This window comes from Nanorana parkeri, unplaced genomic scaffold (assembly GCF_000935625.1).
Source record: "Nanorana parkeri isolate BGI_ZX_2015 unplaced genomic scaffold, ASM93562v1 scaffold373, whole genome shotgun sequence".
Taxonomy (NCBI): Eukaryota; Metazoa; Chordata; class Amphibia; order Anura; family Dicroglossidae; genus Nanorana; species Nanorana parkeri.
The window spans coordinates 76789-102951 of record NW_017306641.1 but is presented as its reverse complement, the minus strand read 5'-3'; the positions used below and the strand labels follow the sequence as shown (position 1 = coordinate 102951).

The 26163-nt window shown below is 41.0% G+C and overlaps 1 protein-coding gene and 1 long non-coding RNA gene across 2 annotated transcripts; both read left to right on the top strand.

Moving 5' to 3' along the window:
* Positions 1–21765, top strand: IL13RA1 (interleukin 13 receptor subunit alpha 1). Its single transcript, XM_018558989.1, has 7 exons — positions 1–43; positions 165–326; positions 2089–2237; positions 4527–4677; positions 6618–6714; positions 7439–7502; positions 21429–21765. Exons 1-7 carry the CDS (start codon positions 1–3, stop codon positions 21531–21533), a joined length of 771 nt encoding a protein of 256 aa, XP_018414491.1. The 3' UTR covers positions 21534–21765.
* LOC108789063 lies at positions 9547–18641 on the top strand. The gene is made up of 3 exons (XR_001941375.1): positions 9547–9627; positions 18100–18107; positions 18629–18641. It is a non-coding gene; the product is annotated as an uncharacterized LOC108789063 (long non-coding RNA).
* Positions 21766–26163: the final 4398 nt, after the last annotated feature.

The following is a 26163-nucleotide window of genomic DNA, read 5'->3' as shown; positions in this document are numbered from 1 at the left end:
ATGCACATTTTCTTGTGCAACACTGAGAAAGATAAAAGGACTGGTAAGCTGCAAAATAATTTTGTGATCTTGGATTTTATTTAGTTATGCTACATTGTCATTTTTAGTGTAACGTGTTTCTCATTGTGCTCTTGCTTTTAGATTTCATGAATTGTTATCTACAGGGAGTTCCTGCTACAACTATACCTATAACAATGAAATTCCTAATGGATGCCAGTTTAAATTTGACAAATTGTTTTCTAAATTAAGCAAGCTGGTAATAGTGGTGTCAGACTGGTCAAAGAAGGTCAAGCCATACTTCTACGACGTGAGTGCCAATAACATAGGTGGGTATAACTGAAGACATAAAAATAGATGTCACATTATACGTATCACTGTTACAAAGCACCTATGTACTGTCATATTACTAAGCAGCATTTCAGGTCAGAGCCCTGTGCAAAATGCCAGGGAAACTTCTTCATTCATATCTGTTACTCTAGATGTTGTCATACAAGCAACCTCAAAAAATGTTTCTTTGGGGCATAAGGAGACAGTTGACATACTTATCTACCAACCGTGACCATTTAGAATGACTGTCTAGAATTCTGTTTACGTCTCTTAAAGGGAATCTTACATCATGCTAAAACCTCCCTTAGAAGCCCACCTTGACCTTCATGAACATTGCCATTGTCTTATTCTGTGGCTCAGTGCCAGTCTCCATTGGAGGTTCTTAAATATAATATAATATATAATAGATTCTTTGGACGACTAAAAAGAACTCAGGATGTAACTCAGCCTTTTATTAACCTTCCAGTTTTAGGCCTCACTCTCACTGATAATAGCTGGCCCATACAGATCCACGCGGCGTGCACAGCTGTATCGGGCCATTCCCGGGAAGGACAGGTTCTGAGTGTGATTGTACGCAGCAGCCTGTTCTTCTCTATGGGAGTGTGCAGCCGTACGCTCACCCAAGCTGCACATCCATGCGGGTGCGGGTCCTTCCTGGGAGCGGCCTGATACAGTCGTGCACACCGCACGGATCTCTATGGCCCGGCTCTTAGCAGTGTGAATGAGGCCTAACAGCTGTTGTGATAAATTATTGGCTGAAAGAACATTGTTTTCAATGAGTTTGCAGCTCTTGGACTTGTATTGTGAGAAGGAGCAGTAAAGCACAACCATTATAAAGTACTGAGTGTGTATACGTCATGAGCAAATTTGGTTGCTCCCTTGTACATTTAAATTTACAATCTATACATAGAAACCGTATTTGCATTACTAAACATTGATAACATTATTTACATAATTACATACAGTACATGTTTTTGTACATTTAAATTTACAATCTATACATAGAAACCGTATTTGCATTACTAAACACATACATTTTTAAAAATCAAAAAACAATAATTAAAAAGAGTATAGATTCCTTTGCAGCACTTCTTGTTCCTCTATAAAGTAACCCTCCTTGTTTTACCATCTTTGTCACCTTCCTTCCATTAAAAATCCCAGTTGTGTTTTAAAGCCGATCTCAGCCATATCTTCAGTCCTGCACCAATGTGATTCATCCACTGTACTGAAAAAGCTTACACTGTGAGCTTCCTACACTGTGCATTAGATGTTGCAGAAAATCAGATAGATCCTGGCTAGAGGATGTCAAGGTACATCTAGCTCATTCCTCCCCAACTGTCCTTGGTTGGCCTTTTCATTCTTACAGCCTCTGAGCCTCATGGAGGCTCAGCATCATACGTGGGCACTACCACACACTATAGATCAAATGATTCTATCCCTGGCAGCAGCCATAGTAGGAGGTGAGTGACTCTCCTGCTCTCATAGCAATTCTGCTGCTGGGTAGTTGTCCCTATGGCACCTTAACAGCACCTGTAGGTATGCAGCTTCTGTTTCTTTAATGGAAAGCACTTTTTGTCATTCTTTCAGGCTGCGGACAGGCTTTCCATTAAAATGTACAGTGGCCGTAGCACGTACGTGCAGGTACTGTTATAAAACAAATACTTTTACTAAATAAATAAAACATTATGTGAATTCCAATGCTGTGTCATAAAAGTCATTTTGTATTCCATGTGATTCATTTTAACTATTGATTTTGTTTAGCAAAATTAAAAGCTCCAGTCATAAAAAATGCCTACCGCACTTCAAATGACAATATAAACGTCAGCTGGAATGACATGGGAGTGTATAAAGAATTGTTACATGAAGTCCTAGTACAAAAGTCAAACAGTGATATTCAAGACAGCTACAAGGTAGGGACTTTTTGTGAATGAATGTTTAAAATAATACATTTCTGCAAAGTTAAGATCTTGAACCTTTGGATTGAAATACATATGCTAGCTTGTTTATCAAAAAGAAAAGAGGATCCTCCAAATAAAATTACTTAAAAAAGAACTCCAGGATTTTTTTTTAATTAACCCTTGTAATGGGACTACCCCCGCTCTGCCAGGGTAAAGTGCTTGTTTGTTTCTAGGTGCTAAAATAACAAAATTATACTCACCAGAAGCTCCAAGCCAGCCAGCTGTCACATCACTCCTTCCAGCCTGCCTCCTCCTCCCTGCAGCATTGGAATCTTCTTCAGCGTCCTCATGTCTATACACTCTGTATAGATATGATGATTTATGGGACCTTAGATGGCTGCAGAGGAGGGGGAGAGACGTTGGAAGGACCGGTCTAAAAAGAAGCCGGCTTTAAGCTTCGGGTGAGTCTAACTTTTTTTTCTTTAAACATAGACACAAATGAGAACTTAACCCTTGCAGTGCAGGGGTAGCCCCACTGCAAGGGTTAATAAAAGATTTCCTGGAGTTCTTCTTTAATAACAAGAATATCCCTGCTGTATTAATGCTGAACTCCAGGAAAACCCCTAAATACACAGATGAAATACATATAAATGAGCTGCTTTACCTGGCAAATCATTTGCAGCTCTGTCCATTCAGTTCTAAGTGTTGTGCAATCAGGTAGATAACACCACCATGGTGTCCTCTCTTTACCGCAAGCCTGCTGACTTGGCAGCAAAAGAGCAACAGCAGGTCATCCCTCTGCTCACTCTGCTATCACCTATCAGCCTGTCCCTTGTCAACACATCTGCATGTGGTGCACCTGGAGCATTGGCTGCCAGTCCTGTTCCTTCCTGCCCCGGTCAGAGTGCAGCTGTACAATGTATTGCAAGGGAAAGAAACCAAGTCAAATTCATGTGCTTACACTAGTTGCATTCAAAAAAATATATATATTTAATAATTTGTTAATGGATACAAAGCTGCATTAATGTGTGCCTAAATTTTAACTTTACTACAGAGGTCAGCAGTCATTTACCGCTTCCTGTTCCTTTTAGGGACTACTGCCTGTTTGCTGCCATGTTTGTTTCTGTTACACCCTAAAGCCAAGCTAGTTTTATTAGGGTTATAAATGGTTATGGGCTTTCCCTGTATCCCAATGGGACCTGGCAGGCAGTGTAGGTGGGAGCACAGTTCCCGAGTGAATGCTTCTTCTAACTCCAGCAGTTGCTGATACAAAATAGATTTAATTACTGTAGCCTGTTGGGTGGGTATGAGAAATGTGCCTTTTGAAAGACATTAAATAGAGGTTAACCTTATCAGTAGCAGTTTTTTTAATCAGTGGCTCCTTAATTGGTGAAGCCAAAGGATCAGCATAAAAGCATTGTTTAAAGGCCCACATGTGTTTTCCTTATGATAATGGCAAACATTTTTTGCATATAATGGGGGTATGTTAGTTCCTACAGGTTAGGATTGCCAGTATTAAACTTATAATACAATATTATTTAATTAATGTATAAATACGTATTATTTAAATAATACATAATAATTAAAATAAATACATATATAAAAAATAATCACAGTTTGAAAAGCACCTAACTTGTACACTGATCTACTGAAAATTATAGTTTGTGAGTAAGATCTGTAATTGCAGCTTCTGGTCCTAATAATCCCGGGAGCTGTAGGAAGGGGGTTTTGCATATCAGCTGTCACGTGAAGCATGCATATGCACTCCTTCTATGTATATTGATTATTAATAACGTAGACATGTCAGGTGTAAAATGCTGTGATTTTGAAATACTTACACTTGCAGAACATTCACTTCCTGCCTTGAAAGGGCAAAATGACTTCAGTTTGCCAAAGCAATGCACACATGGATTGCCTTGTCATCAGCAGATCATTGCTGGGAAATCTCATCTGTCATTTCATAAGATCTCAGGGAAAGCCATTTTCCTCCCCTGAGAGTATGTGCATGGTCACATGCCCTAGTCACATGTCTAGTCACATGTGGCAGAAATCCAGGAAGTAATAAGAGAGCTAGTAATCTGCCCCTAGTAAACATGGCCACTGTCAGAAGACTGGGGAAGAAAAGAGAAATAAGGTATGCAAAGAATGCAAAGCCGGCAATTCTCTAGAAGTATGTGTTTGTAGATTGTCATTACTAAACATTTCTAAACGTGTGTTTGTTGTTATTTTGGGAATATGGGTAAAGGTCCGCTTTAACTGTAATACATGACTATTGTCGGCTTCCTTGTTTTTATCTTTTAGGATATTATAGGTGTAAGCAAAGAAATTCCCAACGCTCATTCTGATGTCACCTATACTGTGAAAGTACGGGTGAGGTTACCACGATATGCCACAGAATCAAATGACATGAATTTCCTTTGGAGTGACTGGAGTGAAGAGTGGACATTGCAAGGTAAAGTTGAAAGAGGAAATAAATGATTTTATTTATAAACAGAACCTGCAATAGCAGTGTCAAGGTCAATTTATAATGGATTTCATTTAAACTTTAATATAATGTACTTATACATACATGTTATGTTACAAATCAGCTACAGGGCTGATCTGTTACTTGTGCTTCTACAGGCCTACCTCCTTTGCTGGTGTAGTTCTGCTGGCACCTGTGTTTTTCTTTAAGCATGGGCTCTGGTCATGTTGAACAGCGCTAGCGGCTATGGGTGTTGCCTGCTTCACCTGATGCTTAATATACCATGCTTCCTGCTACTTCCTGTCCAGCCTTCTATCTCTCTCCCTATATAAATCCTACTCAGGCCGGCTCTTTTAGAAATGCTAGTTGTCTAGCTGTGATGCTGACACTATGACCTCAAACCTTTCTGAGTTACAAACCCAGAACATGTACAGTTTAGGAAAGACATAGAAAAGCCAGTATCCACTATCTCCATATATTCAAAGTATCAAAGCAAAAGGGTCAGGATGGCAGCCAGCAAATTAGCCATTCCAGAAGATGAAGGGCAGTCTTCATGTTATTGTTGTGACCGGATTGAATAGCAGCTGGATCCTTATTGGTTACAAAAGGTAACACCTTTATAAGAAACTTACCTTAGTTTTTCTTTTTTCATTCTAAACCACACAGATGTTTATGGTTCTTAAGCAATGGCACCACTATGGTTTATTGCAGGTTGGCAGTGCCACAGAGCATATACATTCTTATAGTAAATATTTTCTGCCATTCAAGAATCTGCTGTCTCAGTTACAGGTGTATTCTGCTGTCTCAGTTACAGGTGTATTCTGCTGTCTCAGTTACAGGTGTATTCTGCTGTCTCAGTTACAGGTGTATTCTGCTGTCTCAGTTGCAGGTGTATTCTGCTGTCTCACTTACAGGTGTATTCTGCTGTCTCAGTTGCAGGTGTATTCTGCTGTCTCAGTTACAGGTGTGTTCTGCTGTCTCAGTTACAGGTGTATTCTGGTGTCTCAGTTACAGGTGTATTCTGCTGTCTCAGTTACAGGTGTATTCTGCTGTCTCAGCTACGGTTGTATTCTGCTGTCTCAGTTACAGGTGTGTTCTGCTGTCACAACTACAGGTGTGTTCTGCTGTCTCAGTTACAGATCTATTCTGCTGTCTCAGCTATGGTTGTATTCTGCTGTCTCAGTTACAGGTGTCTTCTGCTGTCTTAGCTACAGGTGTATTCTGCTGCCTCAGTTACAGTGTGCTCTGCTGTCTCAGTTACAGGTGTATTCTGCTGTCACAGCTACAGGTGTATTCTGCTGTCTCGGTTACAGGTGTATTCTGCTGTCTCGGTTACAGGTGTGTTCTGCTGTTTCAGTTACAGTTGTATTCTGATGTCTCAGTTACAAGTGTATTCTGCTCTCAGCATTGCAAACACCACCATTACTTATACTATGTAGAGCACAGGTCAAAATAATAATTGTAATTCTAGTACATGTCATTCAGAGAATAGTCTGTTCCAACCTATTTACTATATATCTGAATCTAAATCAGATACAGACAGGTGAAATCGCCACAAATGGGTACATAAAATCAATATTTGCTAGAGTCCTGCCTTGCACAGGGAGAGAGCAGTCACATAAACTAAAAAACAAAGCACAGAAGAGCACTGGCATAGTGTAGCAATTTAGACTTTAATGAAAGTGTATAGATAAAATCATTGCACTCAATAGTGTTCCGTCTCCTCCAGTGACTGAGCTCTGACATGCTTACTGTTACTAGGGGAGATCCTAGGCTGATGATGGTGAAGGGCTTTCCCCTTCATCAAAGCAAAAACAAAGCACTTTTGTTTTTTAGTTGTTGTTTCAGCATTGTCTGTCAAAATGTATGTTCAGTATTTGTGCTTTTCAATGCTACAGAGTGCTCATTTGTCTGTTATTACTTTCTAGGAACAAACAGTGGGATAATTCCATATATCCTGTTACTTCTGTTAATACCAGCAATACTAATTGTTGCAGCAGTCCTCCTGCTCATTTACATGAAAAGGTAATTTCACAGATTTATGATAATCAATATCTGATTAACTGATTGATATGGCAAGTACTTATATTTTTTGCTTTAAAGGATACAATTTCTGAGAGAAACCTGGTAAATGCCATTACTGACTTCTCATTCTGTAAAAGCTCGCTGTAATGCTGACCCTGTGGTGCGATCATCTTCTTCATTCCACTCGTTTTCTGACAGTCCCTCCAGCACTGGTGTCGGTCTCTGATCCATCGCAGACTCCTTGTGTCCCACAGTGTCTGTCTGGCGTGCACGCTCCCGGCTGCGTCCATTCACTGCCATTGTGTTTTTTTCCCTCCACTATACTGTGCATGCTCCCGCATACTTCCTCCTTCACTGCCATTTGTGAGCCGAGTGTTCTTCAGCCAGGAGTGAGCGGTGCTGAAACAGGTAAGTAATTTGCTATTTGTCGAATTTTTATTATTTTTTGAAATCATGGGGATTATATCTTCTGCTTGCTAGCATTAGATATGTGCCAAAAAACGAAAGACTTTAATTCTACTTAAAGTCACCTAACCATAAGTATGCAGATAAGTAGTTGCAACTTTACTCCAATTTTCCTGATCACGCAGCCAGCATTTTCAGAAGGAGGTTAGTGATGGTGGCCTCCCTATTTCTCTTTAAAAGAGTTTTTGTGATTTCTAATATGTGTTCCAGCTATTATATTTTGCTTGGTTATGATATTTTTTTTACATATACTCTTTAGGTTAAAGATACTAATATTTCCTCGAATTCCTGACCCTGGAAAAGTGTTATCCAATGACTTGCAGGTAAATACAGATACTCTTAGGCTTACAATGTCCCCTGAAGGTAAATCTACACTCAGCATATAAATGAATGCGAATAGAAGACATGCAGTATAATTCAATAACATAAAAAATATTTGTTATGCATATTTTTTCTTATAGTTTCATGGGAGCAAAAAAGCATTATTTTACTGCTTAAAGGTGCCCATACACCTTACAATTATCTGCAGATTTTCTGTGGTCAGATGGAAAAAGTGCAACAGATTGGCCCAGGTGTAGATTACTCCATCCACACAGTTAAGTGTAGATAGAGGAATCTGTTGCACCTTTTCCATCTGACCACTGAAAATCTGCAGATAATTGTAAGGTGTATGGCCAGCTGCAAAGCTCTGCACACTCATATTGTGATAATTCGTAGACAACGATGTTTTGGCACATTTAGCAAGCACTGGAGGGTAAGCTGGTGATTTAAATGGCTCATGGGACTACAGAATCAGGTCTGTTTTTACATTAACAGGAAATATTGGACTTTCAGTAATTTTATCCTGGTGATCAAGGTTTGGCATATTTTCCTATATGTCGAACCATATATATTGCTTGCTCTCCTAAACATTTCCAGTAAAATTATTATTTATACAATATATTATTCAAATTACTTTTATAATTGAAATTTATAATTATATGTAATTAAATATATTTTTTATAACTTTTGTAATTTAATTTACTAGTTAAGAGGTCACATTGAGTGACCTCTTTGCAATGCATGTTTGTACTAAGTATAAAGGGCAGCACAGTGGCATAGTGTTTAGCACTTCTGCCTTGCAGCACTGGGGTCTCTGGTTCGAGTCCCAGCCAGGTCCCTCTCTGCAAGGAGTTTGCATGTTATCCCTGTGCTTGCGTGGGTTTCCTCCGGGTACTCTGGTTTCCTCCCACACTCCAAAGACATGCTGGAAGGTTAATTGGCTCCTCTCTAAAAAAAATTGAGATAGGGACCTTAGATTGTAAGCTCCTTGAGGGTAGGGACTGATGTGAATGTGCAATTATGTAAAGTGCTGCGTAAATTGTCGGCGCTATATAAATACCTGTAATAAATAAATATAAAAACTGTAGTGTATCAACTGAAGTCTAACCCACCTGATCTGGGTTTGGAAGCTCCTTGAACCTGCGTTTAAAACTTTTTAAACCATGTCAAGTCAGACAAAATTATGACTATAGAAGTTCTGCACATAGTTGTTTCAGTTTCCCATGTATATGATAGTGATTATCCCAGTTTTCCTATAGATAAACTCCTTTCTCATATACACACTTCTATTCTACATACATCATATGGATGTTTGTGGACACCTGACCTTCACACCTACCTGAGCTTGTTAGACAACCCATTCAAAAACCATGGCTATTAATATAGAGTTGACCCCCCCGTCGCCCAAGTTGTGGGTATAATAATCTCAGACAACTTTCCACAAGATTTTGAAGTGTGTTATTTGAAGTTTATGCTCTTTCACTTTCAGTCAAAAGAGCTTTTGTGAGGTCAGGCGCTGATGTTGGATTAAAAGACCTGGTTCACAGTCAGCATTCCATTTTATCCCAAAGGTGTTAATTGGGGTGAAAGTCACTTGAGCTCCTTAACACCAAATTCACCAAGCCATATCTTGAGGGGCCTGGCTTAGTACTCAGGGAACAGTCGTGCTGGAACAGAAAAGTTTATTCTCCAAACTGTTGCCACAAGGTGGGAAATGCACAATTTTGTGCGTTTTGGTCTTTTTAGAGAGCAACTAAAAGAATATGACAAAATATGAAATGTTTGTTCTTAGGCTTAGATATCCTTTAAAAGAGTCTATTGTCCAGCCCCAGTTTACTAGATTTGCAATGAGATAAGAAAATCAGCAAAATGCGACCAGGAAGTGTGTCACAAGCTAACATGGTCACCACCACCATGTATAAATGTAATTACAAATTATGCAGAGAAACAAGGATTCTTCCTACATGAGAGCCCAACTCTGGTCATTTGTTTTGCTTTAGAGTAGGGAAGTGTTAGAATTAGGGAATTCAAATCCATCCATTCACCACCCTTACTTCATGGACATCAAATGTTCAGGATGCTACAAGATCAATACCGCGTTCAGCCATGCCCAGACCGTGGTGCAGTGTGTTGGCTTCCCAAGTGTCCTCTATCAGCCTGCTGATGACAAGGTTCAATCTACAGAAGGTTGTTCTTCCCAGAGGAAGTAGCACTAACTGTTCCCGAGGCAAATACATGTAAAGCCTGTGTTTGGATTAAAGTAAGGATGCACCGATACCACTTTTTTAAGGCCGAGTACGGGTACCGATACTTTTTTCCAAGTACTCGCCGATACCAATTACCGATACTTTTTCTTAAAGGGACAGGTCACATTTTTTCTAAAGCAATACAAAACCATGATTTAGATTATGTATTGGAGTATGTGCACGAGTACGAGTACTCATGCAAATACTCGGTATCGCCGCCGATGCCGATGCTTGTATCGGTATCGGTGCATCCCTAGCTTAAAGTATTTATTTTTCAAGACTTGGTGCCTGTGGAGGGCACTTTACTTCTCATGTGGAACACTAGAGCCATACCCTGTCCCTCAATATATTTTGGATACAAAAAAAAACTTTTGGCTTTTGATATCCTTTTAATTTTGAGTTAGGGCCTACTTTCTGCCTCTGCTTTATGGATGACATTTTGCTGAGCTAGTTACCTGTCTGTTCTGCCTAGAAATTGCTCTCTTGTACTTGCCCTGCAGACCAAATGTTTTGTTAAGAGAAAACAGGTTTACTTTTGAATGATTCCTAAGAGGACTATTCATTTTATGGATAGCTTTTTCACATAAATCATCCTGCAGTTTAGGGTTACCGCTGTGAAAGTTCTAACTAAACTAAACGTTTCAGCATTCCTATAATATGGAAATAAATGTTATATGCCTGCATAATGGTACTACCACTAGCTTACATAAAATACCATTGACCTTGATAGCCCATGCCTCCTGCATGCCTCTGCTGCTACAGCTTAGCAAAAACCTGGTACTTGGGTAACACGTGACACTCGCTCTACCTCCCACTATGCAGTGCTCGGGGCCCAAGCATTGACAGTCCTGAACAAATTTCTACTTTGTAAAAGTCAAAACTTGCCCAAGCATTTTTTTATGGACACAGTAATAGACTGGGTGGCAGGAGGTTCTGGGAAAAGTAACTATATAATCCTTGTGGAGCGTGTTACCAAGTGATCCTGTTCCGTTTACAAATAGTAGTATTGTTAGCCTACACTAAGATTAAAACCAAGCCTGATTTTTTTTCCTGGAAAGAAACAGCTGGTTATAGTAAACTTTTCAAAGTATTTAAGTGTTTTTCCTCACTGGAGTCAGTGTTTGTAAAGTTTCTTTACAAAATCGCATGGCCTCATCTACACAGGGCATGCAAAGCTTTGCTGCAGTTATAAACACTTTAATCAAGAGCAGAGACCAGATACCTGCAGTTAGGACAGAAAGCTTAGCTACATAAAGAGGAACCTCAGTCCCCCTTATTTTATTTTAAATCCTCCAAACCTTGTTTGCAGTGTTATCATGAAATCATACACTTATACCTACAGTGCTGTCCTGCTGCAGTCCTCTGATCCCCCGCCGCAGGTCCCGCAACACTATTTTCTTCACTTACATCATCAGGGGCCAGGCTGTCTCTTCCAGGTTCTTGCAGTTGTCCCCTGATGACGTGCCTGTGTCGTGACGTGTCATCAGGGTTCAGCTGCAAGAAACAGCCTGTGCCTTTGCCATAGAGTAGCTCTGTGGTAGATGTGCTGCTGCATGGGAGAATAGAAAGTAATTTACACGTAGGTGAGAATCCCAGATGTGACAGGAGGCGTCCCAAGGGAAAAAGGTATTTATTTGTTCAGTTTAAAAATGTAACTGTTCAATTACAAGAGAAGAGGGGGTTAGGAGGGCAGAGAGGTAAAGTGGGTGGGGAGAGTGAAGGTCTGCTTTAAAGGTGGGTAAATATTTCCCTGCAGTTTTAGAAGGTGTTAAAAGGCTGATTGAAGAGAAACTCCAGGAAACAACAGTTAAAAACAATTAATGAACAGTTAAAGTGGCTCTAAACTCAGGAGTAAAATCTTAAAAATACATTCAAGTACCTCTGGAGGCTACTTTTGTTCCCCATAGTCCCTGAGTTTTTTGTGAAGTAGTCACCACTCCAAGGTCACTTCCATGATGGACTAAAATCTCACATTTAGTAGTCCATCATGGGAGTGACCTTGGAGTGGTGGCTACTTTACAACACACACAGGGACCATGGGGAATAAAAGTAGCCACCCTCCAGAAGGAAGGACAGTGTCAGCACCAATTCAGAGATGATTTGAGGATCTACAGCCGAGTGATACACAAATAAGATACATTTTTGTTACTAGTTTGGGTACTTGAATGCATTTTTAAAATTAAGCTCCTGAGTTTAATGTCAATTGAATGCTATGCAAAATTATATTTAGGGTCTATTTAAGCAGTATTGGTATGGCCTTTTAACTGCTTTGGAAAAATGACTGCTTTACAAATGTGCATTGCACTCCTCTGGCTTGGGGAGCCCTTAGCTAGTAAAGTGCAATAATAATAAATGTAAAACTGTTTTATAAAAAAAAAGCTGGGAGAAGGAGAGCCTGGTCACATGACGAGTCAAAGTCACATGACCAGCTTTCTTCCAATCATATAGTTGTCTCTGCTTCATTAAGCAAAAAGTACTCTGTAGGATACCACTGCATACTGTGGCCCACATTTTAGGAATAGGCTGGCCTTGGTATGCTCTATTATAAATGGGCCCATAGTTTCCTTTGGTTGGAGTTTCATATCATCACTTACCGACACATCCATCAAGCTTTTCACAGGGCATTTGGGCAGGATACAGCCTCTTTTCACATTGTTTGATGTCCTGTCAGGTTGCAGTGTATGGGTGAAGCTCCTGTTGCCTTTGGCCAATGTCATGCTGGTGAGGTGTCAAAATCACTGAGATCCATCTGTCACTTTTTGCAATAAATGTCACTGCATCCCTGCCTAAAATTCTGCAGAATCTCAGTCACTAGAGAGGAAACAGTGGCTGAAGGACACTTTACTGGTTCTAGTAGCTATGGAGCAATGCTGTAGGCAGAGAAGAACTGACTTTCGACAGTTTTGTCACGTCAGAATAAGTACAGACATTAGAGACAGATTCCCAACCTGGACATTCTAGATGCATCAGACAACACTGTAATGTCTACAAAGCATATGCAAACACAGCCGACTGAGCTTATTAGGGGAAACATTGTCAGATTGTTATTGTCACCTATGCAGGTATACATTTATTTTCATCAGTGTTCAGGAGCCTCTAACTAGTACTTTTATGGTGATAAGTCACACTCCCTCTGCAGTACAATTTCCCAGCATGGGAAGCGATACAGGATTTGGAGTTTTTTTTTTAAATTGACATTTTTTATTTTGAAGGTTGCATATAGAGAATACAAAACTTATGACATCATTTGAGGTATCAAGCTTAATCAACATTCAACCAGAGACCATTATACCAACATAATTTTGTTGTTTTACTATAGCGTAGAAGACGGGATATTCCCCATCCGCCACCCTACCGTTCTGTATGTCATGGCTATATAGCAAATAAAGTTTTGTTCTGGTTTCTCTTGTCTAATCTGAACTATCTGGCTTATACCTTTCAAATGTGATGCATCAACAATTAACTGAACATCTTTATAACAATGCAAAAATATAGCAGAGAAAGAAGAAAATAAGAGAAAGTGGATGTAAGTATGTAAGCGTCTTCCAGGACAACAGTCTGTATGGACATCATGAGCAACACATACCAAGGCTTCTCCCAAATCTTGTTCTCCTTGGTTCCTTACTTCTGTGTCAGTTTCCCCCCTCCGTCTACTCCCCTCAAACCTCTCAGTTCATGCTCACCTCATAGGCATCCCACGGTCTCCACACCCCTTTATGGGCTTCAACTGTGTCATTTAGCCGTGCTGTCAGGTATTCCATTACCTGTACATCTTTAATTCTAGCAAAAAGATCCAGTTTAGATGGGGGGAGTTTCCATTGCAGTGGTATGAGACAGCGGGCTGCCGTGAGGATATGCATAGTCAATTTCCTATTAGCCCTTGAGAGGTCAGGGAAGGGCAGTCCCAGGAGGTAGTGTATGGGAAGGTCCGAGAGTGGCTGACCCACTATCTGTTCTAGAATGCGTTTGACCTCTCCCCAATAGGGTTGAATGCTAGGGTATGTCCAGAATATGTGGAACAGGGTGCCTCTAGAACCGTCACATCTCCAGCAATTTGGGGATAGCTTTGGATTGAGTGTATGGAGAAAGTCCGTTGTGTGGTACCAGTGGTACATTATTTTGTATTGATTTTCTCTATAAACCGAACAAATTGAGGACTTTGCTGCCATCCTCCATATTCGTTCCCAATGCTGGGGTGAGATTGTGGTTGCCAGAGCGCTTTCCCATTTCCGCATATAGGGTAGGTTTACCTCTTCCTGCACTGGATCTTCATTTAGTATGCTATATAAAAAAGAAATCACACCCTTAGAGGAATGGGGCGCCAAACATTGAGTCTCAAATGGGGTGCGTGAGGGGAAGGACCGTGTTTTAGCAATTGACAAAGCAAAATGTTTAATCTGTAAATATGCGTATTGGGCGCTGATAGGGAGATCTAGTTTCTCCCTAAGTTGTTCAAAGGGCATTATCCTATTTGTGACCCTATCCAGTAGGTCTCTAAGGTGAAAAAGGGCCCTGGATTGCCACATCTTCACCCAGTCCTTAGACACCCCTGCCTGTAGTTTTGGATTCAGCAGAAAGGGAGTCAGTGGGACCGAGCTGTCGTCAGTCCTTTGGCTAACTTAAACTTATTCCATATTTCCAGCGTAAGCCCTGTGGAGGAAAGCATGGCGCCCCTAGGTATTTGCACTGGGTCAGCCCATAGTAGAGCATTGGGGTGGGTCGGTGCAAGCCAGAGGCCTTCTATTTTCGCCCAGCTCATAGGAGGATCAAACCTTGATAGAGCCGGCACCACTCTCAATTGGGCTGCATGGTAATATGTAATAAAGTGTGGCAGAGCCTGGCCTCCCTTTGCTGATGAAGCATATAGTATCTTTTGTGATACCCGGTGTCGCTTCCCATCCCATATAAAGTTTAACACCTCTTTTTGAAAAGATCTTAAATCGGTGATTGGTATTCTAACTGGCAATGTTGTAAAATAATACAACAATTTTGGTAGCAATGTCATTTTGACTGAAGTCAATCTACCCGTGAATGACAATCTCAAGGATTTCCATCTCTGTAATTGTAAGCGTAGTGTTTGAAACATTGGTTTATAGTTGGTCGCGTAAAGCGAGTGTATATTTTTTGTAAGAAGAATTCCCAAATATTTAATTTTATCACTTTTCCAACTGGAGGGAAATATAGTTTGTAGGGAGATCAATTTAGCGGGGGATATATTCAATGGGAGGACTTCGGTTTTGCCTAAGTTCAGTTTATAACCCGACACCATAGAATAACTATGAAGTTCCGATTGTAGTTTCGGCAGTGACCGTTTTGGGGACGTCAAAGAAAGGATGACATCGTCTGCGAACAATGCTAGTTTAAATTGTTGTGTTCCTATCTGTATTCCCCTAATGTCTGGTGACTCACGAATCCGTGCCGCAAGGGGTTCAATGCAGAGAGCATACAACAGTGAGGACAGCGGGCAACCCTGTCTAGTACCATTGCGTATCTGGAACGGTGTGGAAGTCGCTGCTCTCAGTTTTATAGAGGCAGAGGGAGTTGAGTATAATGCGTGGATTGCTCGGGCGAAGGGGCCCCTGATTCCCATATGGGATAGCGTTGCATGTAAGAATAGCCAACTAAGCCTATCAAAGGCTTTTTCGGCGTCTAGACTGATTAACAGCGCTTCCTTTTTCTCTTTGTTTACAATGTCTACCAGGTCTACCAGTCTACGGGTGTTATCCCCTGTTTGGCGATTCAACACAAAGCCTACTTGATCATTGTGTATGAGTGTTGGCAATAGTTGGGCTAACCGATTAGCTAAAGTTTTTGTAAAGATTTTGAAGTCCGAATTGAGAAGGGCAATTGGTCTATAATTGGCACACAGTGACCATCCTTATCCGGTTTGGGGAACACCGTTATGTGAGAGGTTAGAAACGATGTTGGTATTATCGCGCCGTGAAGAAAACCATTAAACATGTTCGTCATATGGGGGAGAAGGATTTCTGTGTATGTTTTATAGTACGAGTATGGGTATCCGTCTGGCCCTGGTGATTTGCCTGTGGGTAATGCACGGATGACATTCCTAAGTTCGTCTGGCGTAATATATCTACGTTTAAGGCTTCCATTGCCTCATTCAAAATTCTCGGCAGGTCACACCCCGCTAAATAGTCCCGTACACGAGTCTTCAAGTGCGCATCAAGTGGGGTAAAGGCAGTGTCTGTGAGATTGTAAAGTTCAGTATAATAATCCCTAAACACGTTAGCTATAATGTCTGGGTGATGTTGCATAGTGCCCCTTGCATCTCTAATTGCCGTCAGCCCCCTTCCACTGGCTTCCTCACGTAACTTACGGGCTAATATAGTGTGTGCCTTGTCGCCCCTTTCATAGTACCGTTGCCTTAAGTGAGTCATTGACGCTTCGACCTTGTGTGTCAACAGGTGTCGCAGACGCGTTCTAGTTTGGACTAGTTTTCGGAGGAGTGATTTGGAAGTTGTCAGAGCTAAATTTTGTTCTAGGGTGATTATCTCCCTCTTCAAACGAATTGTGGTGGCCAGTCTGTCTTTTTTGATTTTTGACGCCAGTGCTATGCAATGACCTCGGATCGTAGCTTTATGGGCCTCCCATAGAGTTGAAACTTGAGAGACTGTGCCGTCATTCAGTTCGAAGTAGGAGCCAATGGCCCTCATTATGTCTTGCCTAGGAATCTCATCTTTGAGTAAACTTTCATTTAGCCTCCACTGACAGTTTTTGATCCGAGTGGGTTCCAAAGTCAGGGTCAGATCAATTGGTGCATGATCCGACCATGAAATCACTCCCACATCAGCCGATTTCAAATTTCTCAGGGCTGGAGTATTCACCAAGAAATAGTCTATTCTAGTGTGTGTGTGGTGAACCGGGGAGTAGAATGTGAAGCGTTTCTCTGAGGGATGTAGTACTCACCACGAATCCAATAAGGAGTGCTTTCTTAACAGGCGACGGAAGTGTCGCGAGTTATATTCCGTGGCCTTTGGAGCCCCCTTTCCCAAAGATCCCATGTGGTCCATGACATTTGAGTATGGTAAGTTAAAATTACCCCCGATAATAAGGAATGTGTGTTCTAAAGTGGCGATTCTATTTAAAGCTTGGGTGATAAAACGGACCTGTCCTGAATTTGGGGCGTATATGTTGCATAAGGTAGTCGGTACACCCTGCCAGTCTCCATGTAGTATTACATATCTTCCCCCCTTATCCGTAAGGACCAAGTTGGGTAGGAAAGAGCAGGTGTCTTTAGTAAGTCTAATGGGTATGTCCATGCCCTGAATAAAGGGTTCTGGGGACTAACCTGGCATCTGTTGCTTCGGATAATGTGGAGGAAATCTGGGTCCTGGAATTGCCGGTACATCAGAGTAGAGTAGGAAAGAAAAAGACAAAGTAGAGTCAATCTAAAAAGTAAATATACAACGTTAAATATAACAGTCTTAGTGACTAGCCATGGGAGGTTAATAGCTCCCTTTTAAAGCATATGCATAAACAATGTTGAAAATAACTCTAGTTGGTGGGAATATTACCATCTCCTAAGATCAACAGTAATTACACGTTATCAACTATTAGTTTTGAAGACTATAATATCTATTAATTCCCACTGTGTGATCAAGGCGGAGGGGGGTGGGTGAGGGAATACTACAATCAAATACTCCTCCTATCACCTAATAGATTGTAGCTTCAAAAAGAACCAGTTTTCTAGGCGTCTGGTCCCGGAACCGCTCTAGAAAAGTGCTAATGAGCTGCAGCCTAACAGCCATTATATGGAGATTCAGTGAGCAACATGTCTCGAACCCCTTTGTATGGGCCATGTTAGATAATTCCCTTAGCATGTGCTCAAAGTTTGCATGGTACAGTTAGACCGACGCGGTCAGGCGACCAACCAAAGTTAGTGTCCCATCAGGGTCTAGAGGCAAAACTGTTCTGAAAGGGGGCTTTGGAAACAACATCATTGCACAATGTCACTCCATAAAACACAAAACGTTGCCGATCATGGGCTCCAAGATAGGAGGAATCACTGGCCTCAGCGTGGGCGTCTCGGAGTGGAAGCCTCCCTAGGACGTGGTGGTCTGCGGAAAGGGGTGGTTGTAGTCGCATCCAATCTGACATTCCGCTTACCGGGAGTGACCTTTTGCCATGTGGTAGGTTCCGGACCCAGTTTGGGTAAAGGGTCCCATCCTGTCAGGACTGGACAGCCCAACCGTAGGTCGGTGCAGAAAGTAGGTAAGTCCTCTGGAACTCTTAAGGTAGCGCTTCTCCCATCTCTCCGGGCTATAAGGCTAAAAGGATATCCCCAGCGATAGGGGATATTGTTATCTCGTAGCAGTGTTAGCAGTGGCTGTAAAAGGCGTCGCTGTTGCAGTGTGTACCATGAGAGGTCGTGATAGATCTGGAGCGGGGCTCCCTCAAAGTTTATGTTCTATGGAACTTTTCTATTCTGACACGGCTCCGTGTCAGAATAAAGAAAAAAAAGAAACAGCAGTGTTTCTCTCCTTGGCGGCCGGGTAGGGGTCCTGGGGCCGAAGCTAGCCGAAGGATCGGCCAAAGCTACGGCTAGATCTTTTGGCAGCTTAGTGAATAGACCTTAGTTTTAATAGCATAAAAAATTATAAAATTAATAACCATAGAAAAAGAAAACTTAATCAGAATCTGCAATTGCCCTATAGAATTACTTTAGAATTTAGAACTATGGCCTCCTGTTAAAAACGATATGCACTGCAACACTTAATTATATGTGCATCTAGGTTTTCTCTTAGTCCCCTTAATTCTTAAACTTCCTTCTAACACTTTAAAATGAAATAAAGCCACAGTACATAACTTTCACCAATACTTCGAGCTCAGCTCAAGACATTTTTTTTATTTTATTTTTTATGAAGTGCAGCACAGTTCTGGTCTGCAATCAAACTAGAAAACAGCACCATAAAAAAAAACACCATACGTCAATAGTTGCAAGCTTAAAAGAGAACTATGGGGTAAGTGTTTTTCCCCATAGTTCTCTTAAGGGTCATGGGAGGACATATACTAGCGTCCTCCCATGACCCAAAGCTCAGTATATCGCGAGCTACAGCTCGCAGTATACTGAGACCGCCACAGCCGGGACGGATCCCGACATTACTGTCCAGATCCACCCAGCTGCGTGAGTGACAGCTTGCTCTGCCTATCTAGAGGCAGAAGCAGCTGTACCCTCCCCCGTTCGTTCCTACAGGCAGCGCTAGAGGATCGGGGCGGGGAGGGGCAGAATCCCTGCAGGGAGATGATCAAGAAGTGAGCGGGCGACGGTATGTGTTTGCTCACTTCCCGATCTATTGAGCTGACGTGTTTAAAGTTTCATTGTCACACGTTGGCTCGAACTATGAGGATGAGTTATTTTCACTCACCTCATAGTTCTCCTTTAAAGAGAATCTAAAAAGTTAGCGTTTGCAGTGGGGCTACCCCTCCACTGCAAGGGTTAACTGCTTGTTATGGTCTAGGGGCTCAAATAAGAGAAATATACTCACCTCATCCTTGATCCTGCCTGGCTGCTCTTCTCCCCCAAGCTCCGGCAGTCTAAGCCCCACTGAGGTCATCACGTCTAATGCAGTCCATGCAGTGTGGGGGTAGCCCTACTTTTTTTTTTTAAACTTCTTCTTCTTTAAAGCTCCAGAATCACTGAATCTCGTTGAGATTCATAGTAGTAACTTTACTATGGGATTCTGGGTGATATTATTTAGACATGAATAAAACTGATGTATACACTGAGTGGCCAGATTATTATGACCACCTGACGTTTGTAGGCAAATTAGCTATAATTAGCTATAATTTCACGCTGAAGTTGCTAGAAGGCCAGACCATCATAAATAGGGAAGCAGGTTGTTTACCACGACAGTAGAAGTGATTTTTTTTCTGAAGATATGGGTAAACAGCGTGATTTAACAGCCTTTGAACGTGGGATGATTGTTGGCGCTTGGAGCCATGGAGCGAGTATCAGCAAAACAGCAGAATTTGTTAAATGTTCAAGAGCAGCTGTTGTTAAAGTGTTTTAAAGACTGGACTGTCAGCTGAAAATCTGGGTCTAAACGTTCAAATTGTGGCCGTCAGCGACTAGTCAATGTTAGGGCAGAACGGAGAGTGGCAAGACTGGTACAAGACAACAGAAGGGCAACAGTGCAATGTCAGATTCCTCGCATCACCTTTCAACATCTCGTGGAGTCACGAGGCGGCCCAACAAAGTACTGATGGGGTGGTCATAATAATCTGTCCACTCAGTGTATTCTTACATTTGTTACAAAAATGTTTGGTATTTTTGCATACCAACAAGCATATCCATATCGTATTTAATAGAAAAAAATTATATGAGGGAAAACACCTTTACTGCATATACATTTAACAATCAAAGCCCGATTTTTTAATCTTCAGTATGGGCACTTGTAAACCACGTGTACATACTCCCATGTAATGTGGGTGTAATGGTAACTCTTCTATTGACAGAAGTTCCCCCTTTAAATATGCAATCCATCATATTTGTGTGTGCATAAGTAACAGTGGAAAATAAGTGTTAGGATTTAAGCTATGCTCCGTCTATGCACATTTCCTGTCTGCTGTGGAAATGTCTTAACCACTTCCCACAGGAAGAGCTCGGATTGTTGAAACAATTTACATCTGTTTGATGGATGGAAACAAATGCTTGCTATAAAATGATTATTGTCGATAAAGGGGAAACCCAGTTTATATTGTGTTGTTTACAAGACAAGTACCAGAACTTGTTACGCAAAGCTAGCAGCACAGACACACACCTTCGATTACACAAGGCAGGTCCATTGTATTTTATATAAAATATTACTCCAGCCATCCTCTCTGCTGCTCCTAAGACCACCTGCCCTCTAACGCCTTCTTTACCTCCTCCCATTCTCACCTTTTAGGACTTCTCCTGAGCCTCTCCCATCCTCTGGAACTGCCTACCCCCATCTGTCCACCTATCTCCTACTCTGTCCACCTTTAGGCGATCCTTTAAAACCCATGTCTTCAGGGTATCCTATCCTAGCTCTACATAATAACTCTACTTCTAACATCAGCACATCCCTCGCAAATAATGCATTTTGTATCACAGGGTCTTCCTAACCCTCCTGTATTGAAATTGTTTTTATAAATGTCTCCCTTCATTTTGTAAAGTTCTGTGCAAATCTGTGGGTGGTATATAAATCCTGTATAATAGCAATAATACTAATTTGGTCCATCCAGCTCTGGCCAATGGACAAATATTTCTAGAGCAATAAAGCTGAACAAACCAATCAACTGATATAGACTGTTGGGTGAGACATATAATGATCATGAATGTGGAGCAAAAGGCTAGCCAAAGGCAGTTGGATGTCTCACCATTATTAGTTAGTAGTGAGCAAATGTCCTCAATGTGAGCAAAGTTATACTTTTCTTTAACCCTTCAGAATCTGTTGTGCAGAGATTTCTATACAAAAAATATCTGCGTGTGATAATGAATGATTTGAGAATTGGAAGCACTGACTGGCAATCAGGGAGACCTTACAAGACCCAGTCCACAACCAGAAGGCTGTCATGTACTAAAATCTGTTTAAACAAATACACAAACATGGTTACCCAACTTGTATACTGCTTTTTTTATGATTTATTTTACATTTTTATTATCTGTTCCTGTTAACAGTACTACCTTTCTTTTCCTTACAGCAATGGCTAAAGAATGGCAGGACTGTATACAATGAGCCCAGGAAGGAGGAGATATGTCCTATTTCTATGTTGGAAACCCCTCTAACGTCTCCTCCCGTGGAATAGCTCTACGTTCTTTAAACCAAATGGAAAATGTGAAGACGATTTCTATTCTGGACCTTAGGTTTACATCTCGTGACAGCTGAAAGTTAAACACAAGCTTTGTTGTGACCGATCACCGCCATAGTTTTTTAACTCTGGACTCAGGTGATGAAGAAAAGCACTCCGCTTCGTGTATATATCCACCAAGGAGAGCTAATGGTTTTGACCGTTCATCAACAAGCTGAGGATCTTTCTATATTAAGCATCATTCTGTCACCCTGTGCTACTGCCAATGAGGTTGCCAATCTTAATACTTAAGCTAATGTCTACTTACACTCTATAAAACACTCAGGAAAAAAAGTGGATGACTTAGAGGGCGCCCTGGATGAAAAGCAGCGCTGTTCAGGTTTGATAACTGAACACAGCCTTGCTTGAAGAAAAACAATTTTTTTACCAGTTCAAGAGAGATTAATAGTGTTTTAAATAATTTTACACCGGTTTATTAGATTTGCAACCTCTCAGGTCAAAGGTGTCTGCAAAATGTATACATCAGGGTGTGCTACACTTATTATCAGCAGCAGTTTACATTGGGCTATGGCATATCTGAACAGAATTTAAAACAGATGCTGCAGATTAATTTTGCAACTTCTGAAATTAAACATGGCTCATCAGTTCTTCATGAGGTTTCTTTAAACTTTCTTAGAAATTGTGCCATAGGAATCTTAGAATTGGGGGAGTAACATATAGAAGCCCCTTTTTAATGTGAAATGTTTACTTTTTCCTGGACAAACATCATCCAAAACTTAAAGCAACCCTGCTGCTTTCTAGAAAAAAGCAAAACAAAAGAATACATCCCTGTTAAGAAAATTTATTACTTACCTGTCTTGTTGCTCATGCCACCAAACTCCTCTGCATTGAAGGAACTGGCTTGCTGAGAAAGGTTGCGCATTCAAGACTTCCAGGAGTGCTCAATGCTATCATTTAATGCGTGGCTTCCTCCACCATCCCCTACATCATTGCAGGACATAGTAGTGACATAGCGGGTGGTGAAAGGAACCACAGAGGGCAGCAGAAAACCAAGCATCCAAAAAACCAAGAAGAAAGCTAGCATGCTTCTTTCTTCAATGCAACAGAGTTCAATGTCACAGTAATGGGAAATGGTAAGTATTAATTATTTTTTTGGAAGGAATACCTTCTTTATTCTCAATAAAATAGGAACAGGCTCACTTTAAATGGGCATGCGTTAAGCCATTTTATATTGGTATCGGCGAGTACATGAGGGGATGTACTTGTACTTGGGCCTGAAAAAGTGGCATCGGGACATCCCTATTTACAATTCAATTAGACTAGAGTGGGAACTCTTTGCCTCTGAGATGATGAAAGATGTTCAAAACGGCCTGCTTGTCAATGGCAACTGGTAGTGTGTCCACATGTGGAAAAAAGGAGCACTGACATTCTTGTAAAAATCATCTTTAAAATGAATGGCTATTCCTCAATTGTGCAATATGTACTAGAAAATATCGCTAAACCACAGGGTACCAAAATCAGACAAAAACAATTTGACTGGTTGGGTGGAAATAGATGTTAAGATTCTTTTTTATTGTTCACTGTGAGTGTAAAGGGTATTTATATAATGATGCAGAAAGTTTATATATCAGTTACTGTTATAATTCACAAACTAAGGAATGTCTGAAAAGAATAAACTAAACAGAGGATGTGTGCTGCTTATACAATGGATTTTTCAAGGTTAGAATTACTATCAAAGGAACAGCTCATCCTCCCAGCTTTGTAAATGGCCTGCTTAATGTTTAAGGAAACCTGTATTAAGAGATCATGGTCCCTGTCATTGCTGATTTCCCCAGCTACCTGCCTGTCACTCTGATTCAATGGCTTTAATATTTTAATCTGCTTTTAATCTGCATGTCTGTTCTGGGTCAGTATCTCAGGAAGCTTTGATACCAGAGACAGCCAGTCAACTAGTGCTGCAATGGCAGCCCTTGTATTTCTCTCAGTACAGGTTTGCTGTACAGTGAACCTGTAGCCAGAATATGGACATTGAATTCTTTACTTATTCATAGCAAGCAGTAAATAAGCTCTCAAATGAAGCCCTCATCAACCACTCTAGCTGCAGGCACTGTGGAAAAATTGATTTTCAAAGTTTACAACCGAAGCATTGATGTACAAGTAATTTTCTCACAACTCAGCTCAACCTCCTGGGACACCTGTTTACATTAGAGATTATAAGGCTGAAAGGCTCCTTAGTTACTTCTGGGAGGGGATGGGATCAGGGCAAGCTGAGCTGTTTGCAGAATGACTTAGGCAACCATAATGCTACTGAAGTAAACTTTGAGAATTAATTGCTCCACTGTGACGGCTTCTACATAGGTCAGTAAGAAGTCATTTTTTAAAGGAGTGTTGAGTGAGATGTATCTGCTGTCCAGTCAGCTTTCCCCCTCTTCTCTCTTCTCCTAGTAGAGCACAGTGACTGTCATTCACTGTCCCCCACAGGGATTCCCCTCTTTGCTTCTCTAACGCTCACTGGCGCTACAGAAAGGGGAGGAGCGGGTGCATCTTGCTCTAGCTCACACTTGTGTGCGGAGAGGCGTAGCCATCTGTCAATTTTGAAGCCGGGGTGGATCCTGACAATATTATTGAGATCCTCCTGACTGCAGCAGGGCTCTGTGCTGTTACCTGATAGCAGGCATAAGTCTGCTGACTTTGGGACACAGGAGTGGATTTTAAAGGGGACATAAAAAGCTCCAGGTGGTTGCAGGCCTTTTTGTTTTTTTTGTTTTATTTAAGTAGCAGATACAAATGTATAATTTACAGTGGAAGTGACTGCTCCTATAGAGAGAAATGTTGCCAGAAATACTTAATGGATTAAGCAAATCAATTGAGCATTGAATTGGTCCATGTGCCCCTGTTGCATAAAACTTATAAACAATTTCTAGAACAAGGACTTCTCACTTTGTGCCTTATACACATCACCCATACAGATTAAGAATCGGGGCCTGAGGAGTTCAGCAGCGCAAAATTATGGAAGTCAGGTAGTATGGTTATTCCTGCAGTAGGGATGCACCGATACCGTTTTTTCCGGTATCGAGCACGAGTACCAATATTTACCCATCGGTACTCACCGAATACTGATACCGGTACTTCCGCTAGCATGGAGCCGGCTTCCTGGCCAATCAAGAAGCCGGGCGGCATCAGCATTGAGCCAGCTGTTTGGGCAAGTATGAGTACCGAATACTACTATCGGTATCTGTGGATCCCTATTCTGCGATAACATTTCAGCTAACACACACCTCAGTCTGCTATTGTGCCTTCATTGTCCATCCACAGGCTGGGGCGGATTGGTGACCAAGCTTTATTGAATAACTTAAGAAATGTCATGCCCCTAGCCTAGCAGTGCTCTCTGTTAATGTTGCTAGATCGCAAAAGTGGCTGAAGAATTACATCTATTTTGGAAGTTAAAACAGTTCACACAAATGTTTTCAACTTTGTATTTTGGCTATTTGCCTGGAGTTAAACTATAAGCAGCACTTAAAATGTTTTATTATTCTTGTAAATACATGTAAATATGTAGCTACTTTTTAAGGACAATGTGTATTGCATTTGTTTTAAAATGACGCTCTTTATACTTACACACACCATGGTGTAATTGCTGAAAATGTGAGGTGTATATATTATGTATTATTTGAGCTTGTAACACAGAGTTTATTATAATAATAAAGTTTCTATTTGTTTCTCATATATAGTCATTGTAATGATTATATGCCTTAACTATAAATACATTTTATAATATACTGCATGTGTTTTATACTGAAGGGCGTTCAAGGAATCCTCCCAGTCTGCAAAGAACACATGCAAAAAAATGTGAATCACTGTTGTCCCTCCCCAACTTACAGTTGCATCATTTGTTATTGCTAGTTAGTTTAACCTGGGCAGCAAGGTTTGGATTCACATTACTCAGGTGTTATCTGTTATGTAATCTTTATAATACCAGCAAATTCCTTATTACTTTACTAAATATGTAGGCAACTCGCACCACTCCATGCCCTAAAATATGCTGAAAAACCAATGCCCCTTTAAAAGCCCTATACTCTACAGCCAGCTTGGGTGGAAGCCAATTAACCAACCAGTGTGTTTTGGAACATAGAAGAAACTGGAGAACATATAAATTCAGTGAAGACAGTGTCATTGGAGAATCAGAACCATACACCATTGCTGCGGGACTTATCCACTTATCAACGATGTGAGAGTTTGGTCTGTGTGTTCTCTGTTGATTAAAAAAATGCTCATTGATTAAATCAGTTACCAGAAGGAAACATTTTAGAAGGATAATGTAGCAATGGCAGCCTCTATGATTCTCCTATGAAAGGTTCACTTTAAAAGAATAAAATAATTGCCCACAAACCTACCTCAATATAAAAAGGCTGTTCATTTTGCAAGGGAATTATCCCTTAACTTAGTGAATGAGGTGAAGCTCTACTGACTTTCATCATCCAATCACGTGCAAGCAAAAATACTCCTCGGTTTTTTTTCCTAGCACGTGGCTGGGTATTCTCTGCAAAGTAAAGTTTCACCATATTCACTAAACTAAGGGAAAATTCCCTAGCAAAGTGATGCGCCTATTTGCCTTTAGTAAACCAAA

Bases quoted from the DNA above. Each gene is read 5' to 3' on its own strand.
- IL13RA1 (XM_018558989.1), top strand. From the start codon at position 1: ATGCACATTTTCTTGTGCAACACTGAGAAAGATAAAAGGACTG. The intron at 327-2,088 runs GTGGGTATAACT...GATTTTGTTTAG, and splicing joins CGTGAGTGCCAATAACATAG to CAAAATTAAAAGCTCCAGTC. The intron at 2,238-4,526 runs GTAGGGACTTTT...TTTATCTTTTAG, and splicing joins ATATTCAAGACAGCTACAAG to GATATTATAGGTGTAAGCAA.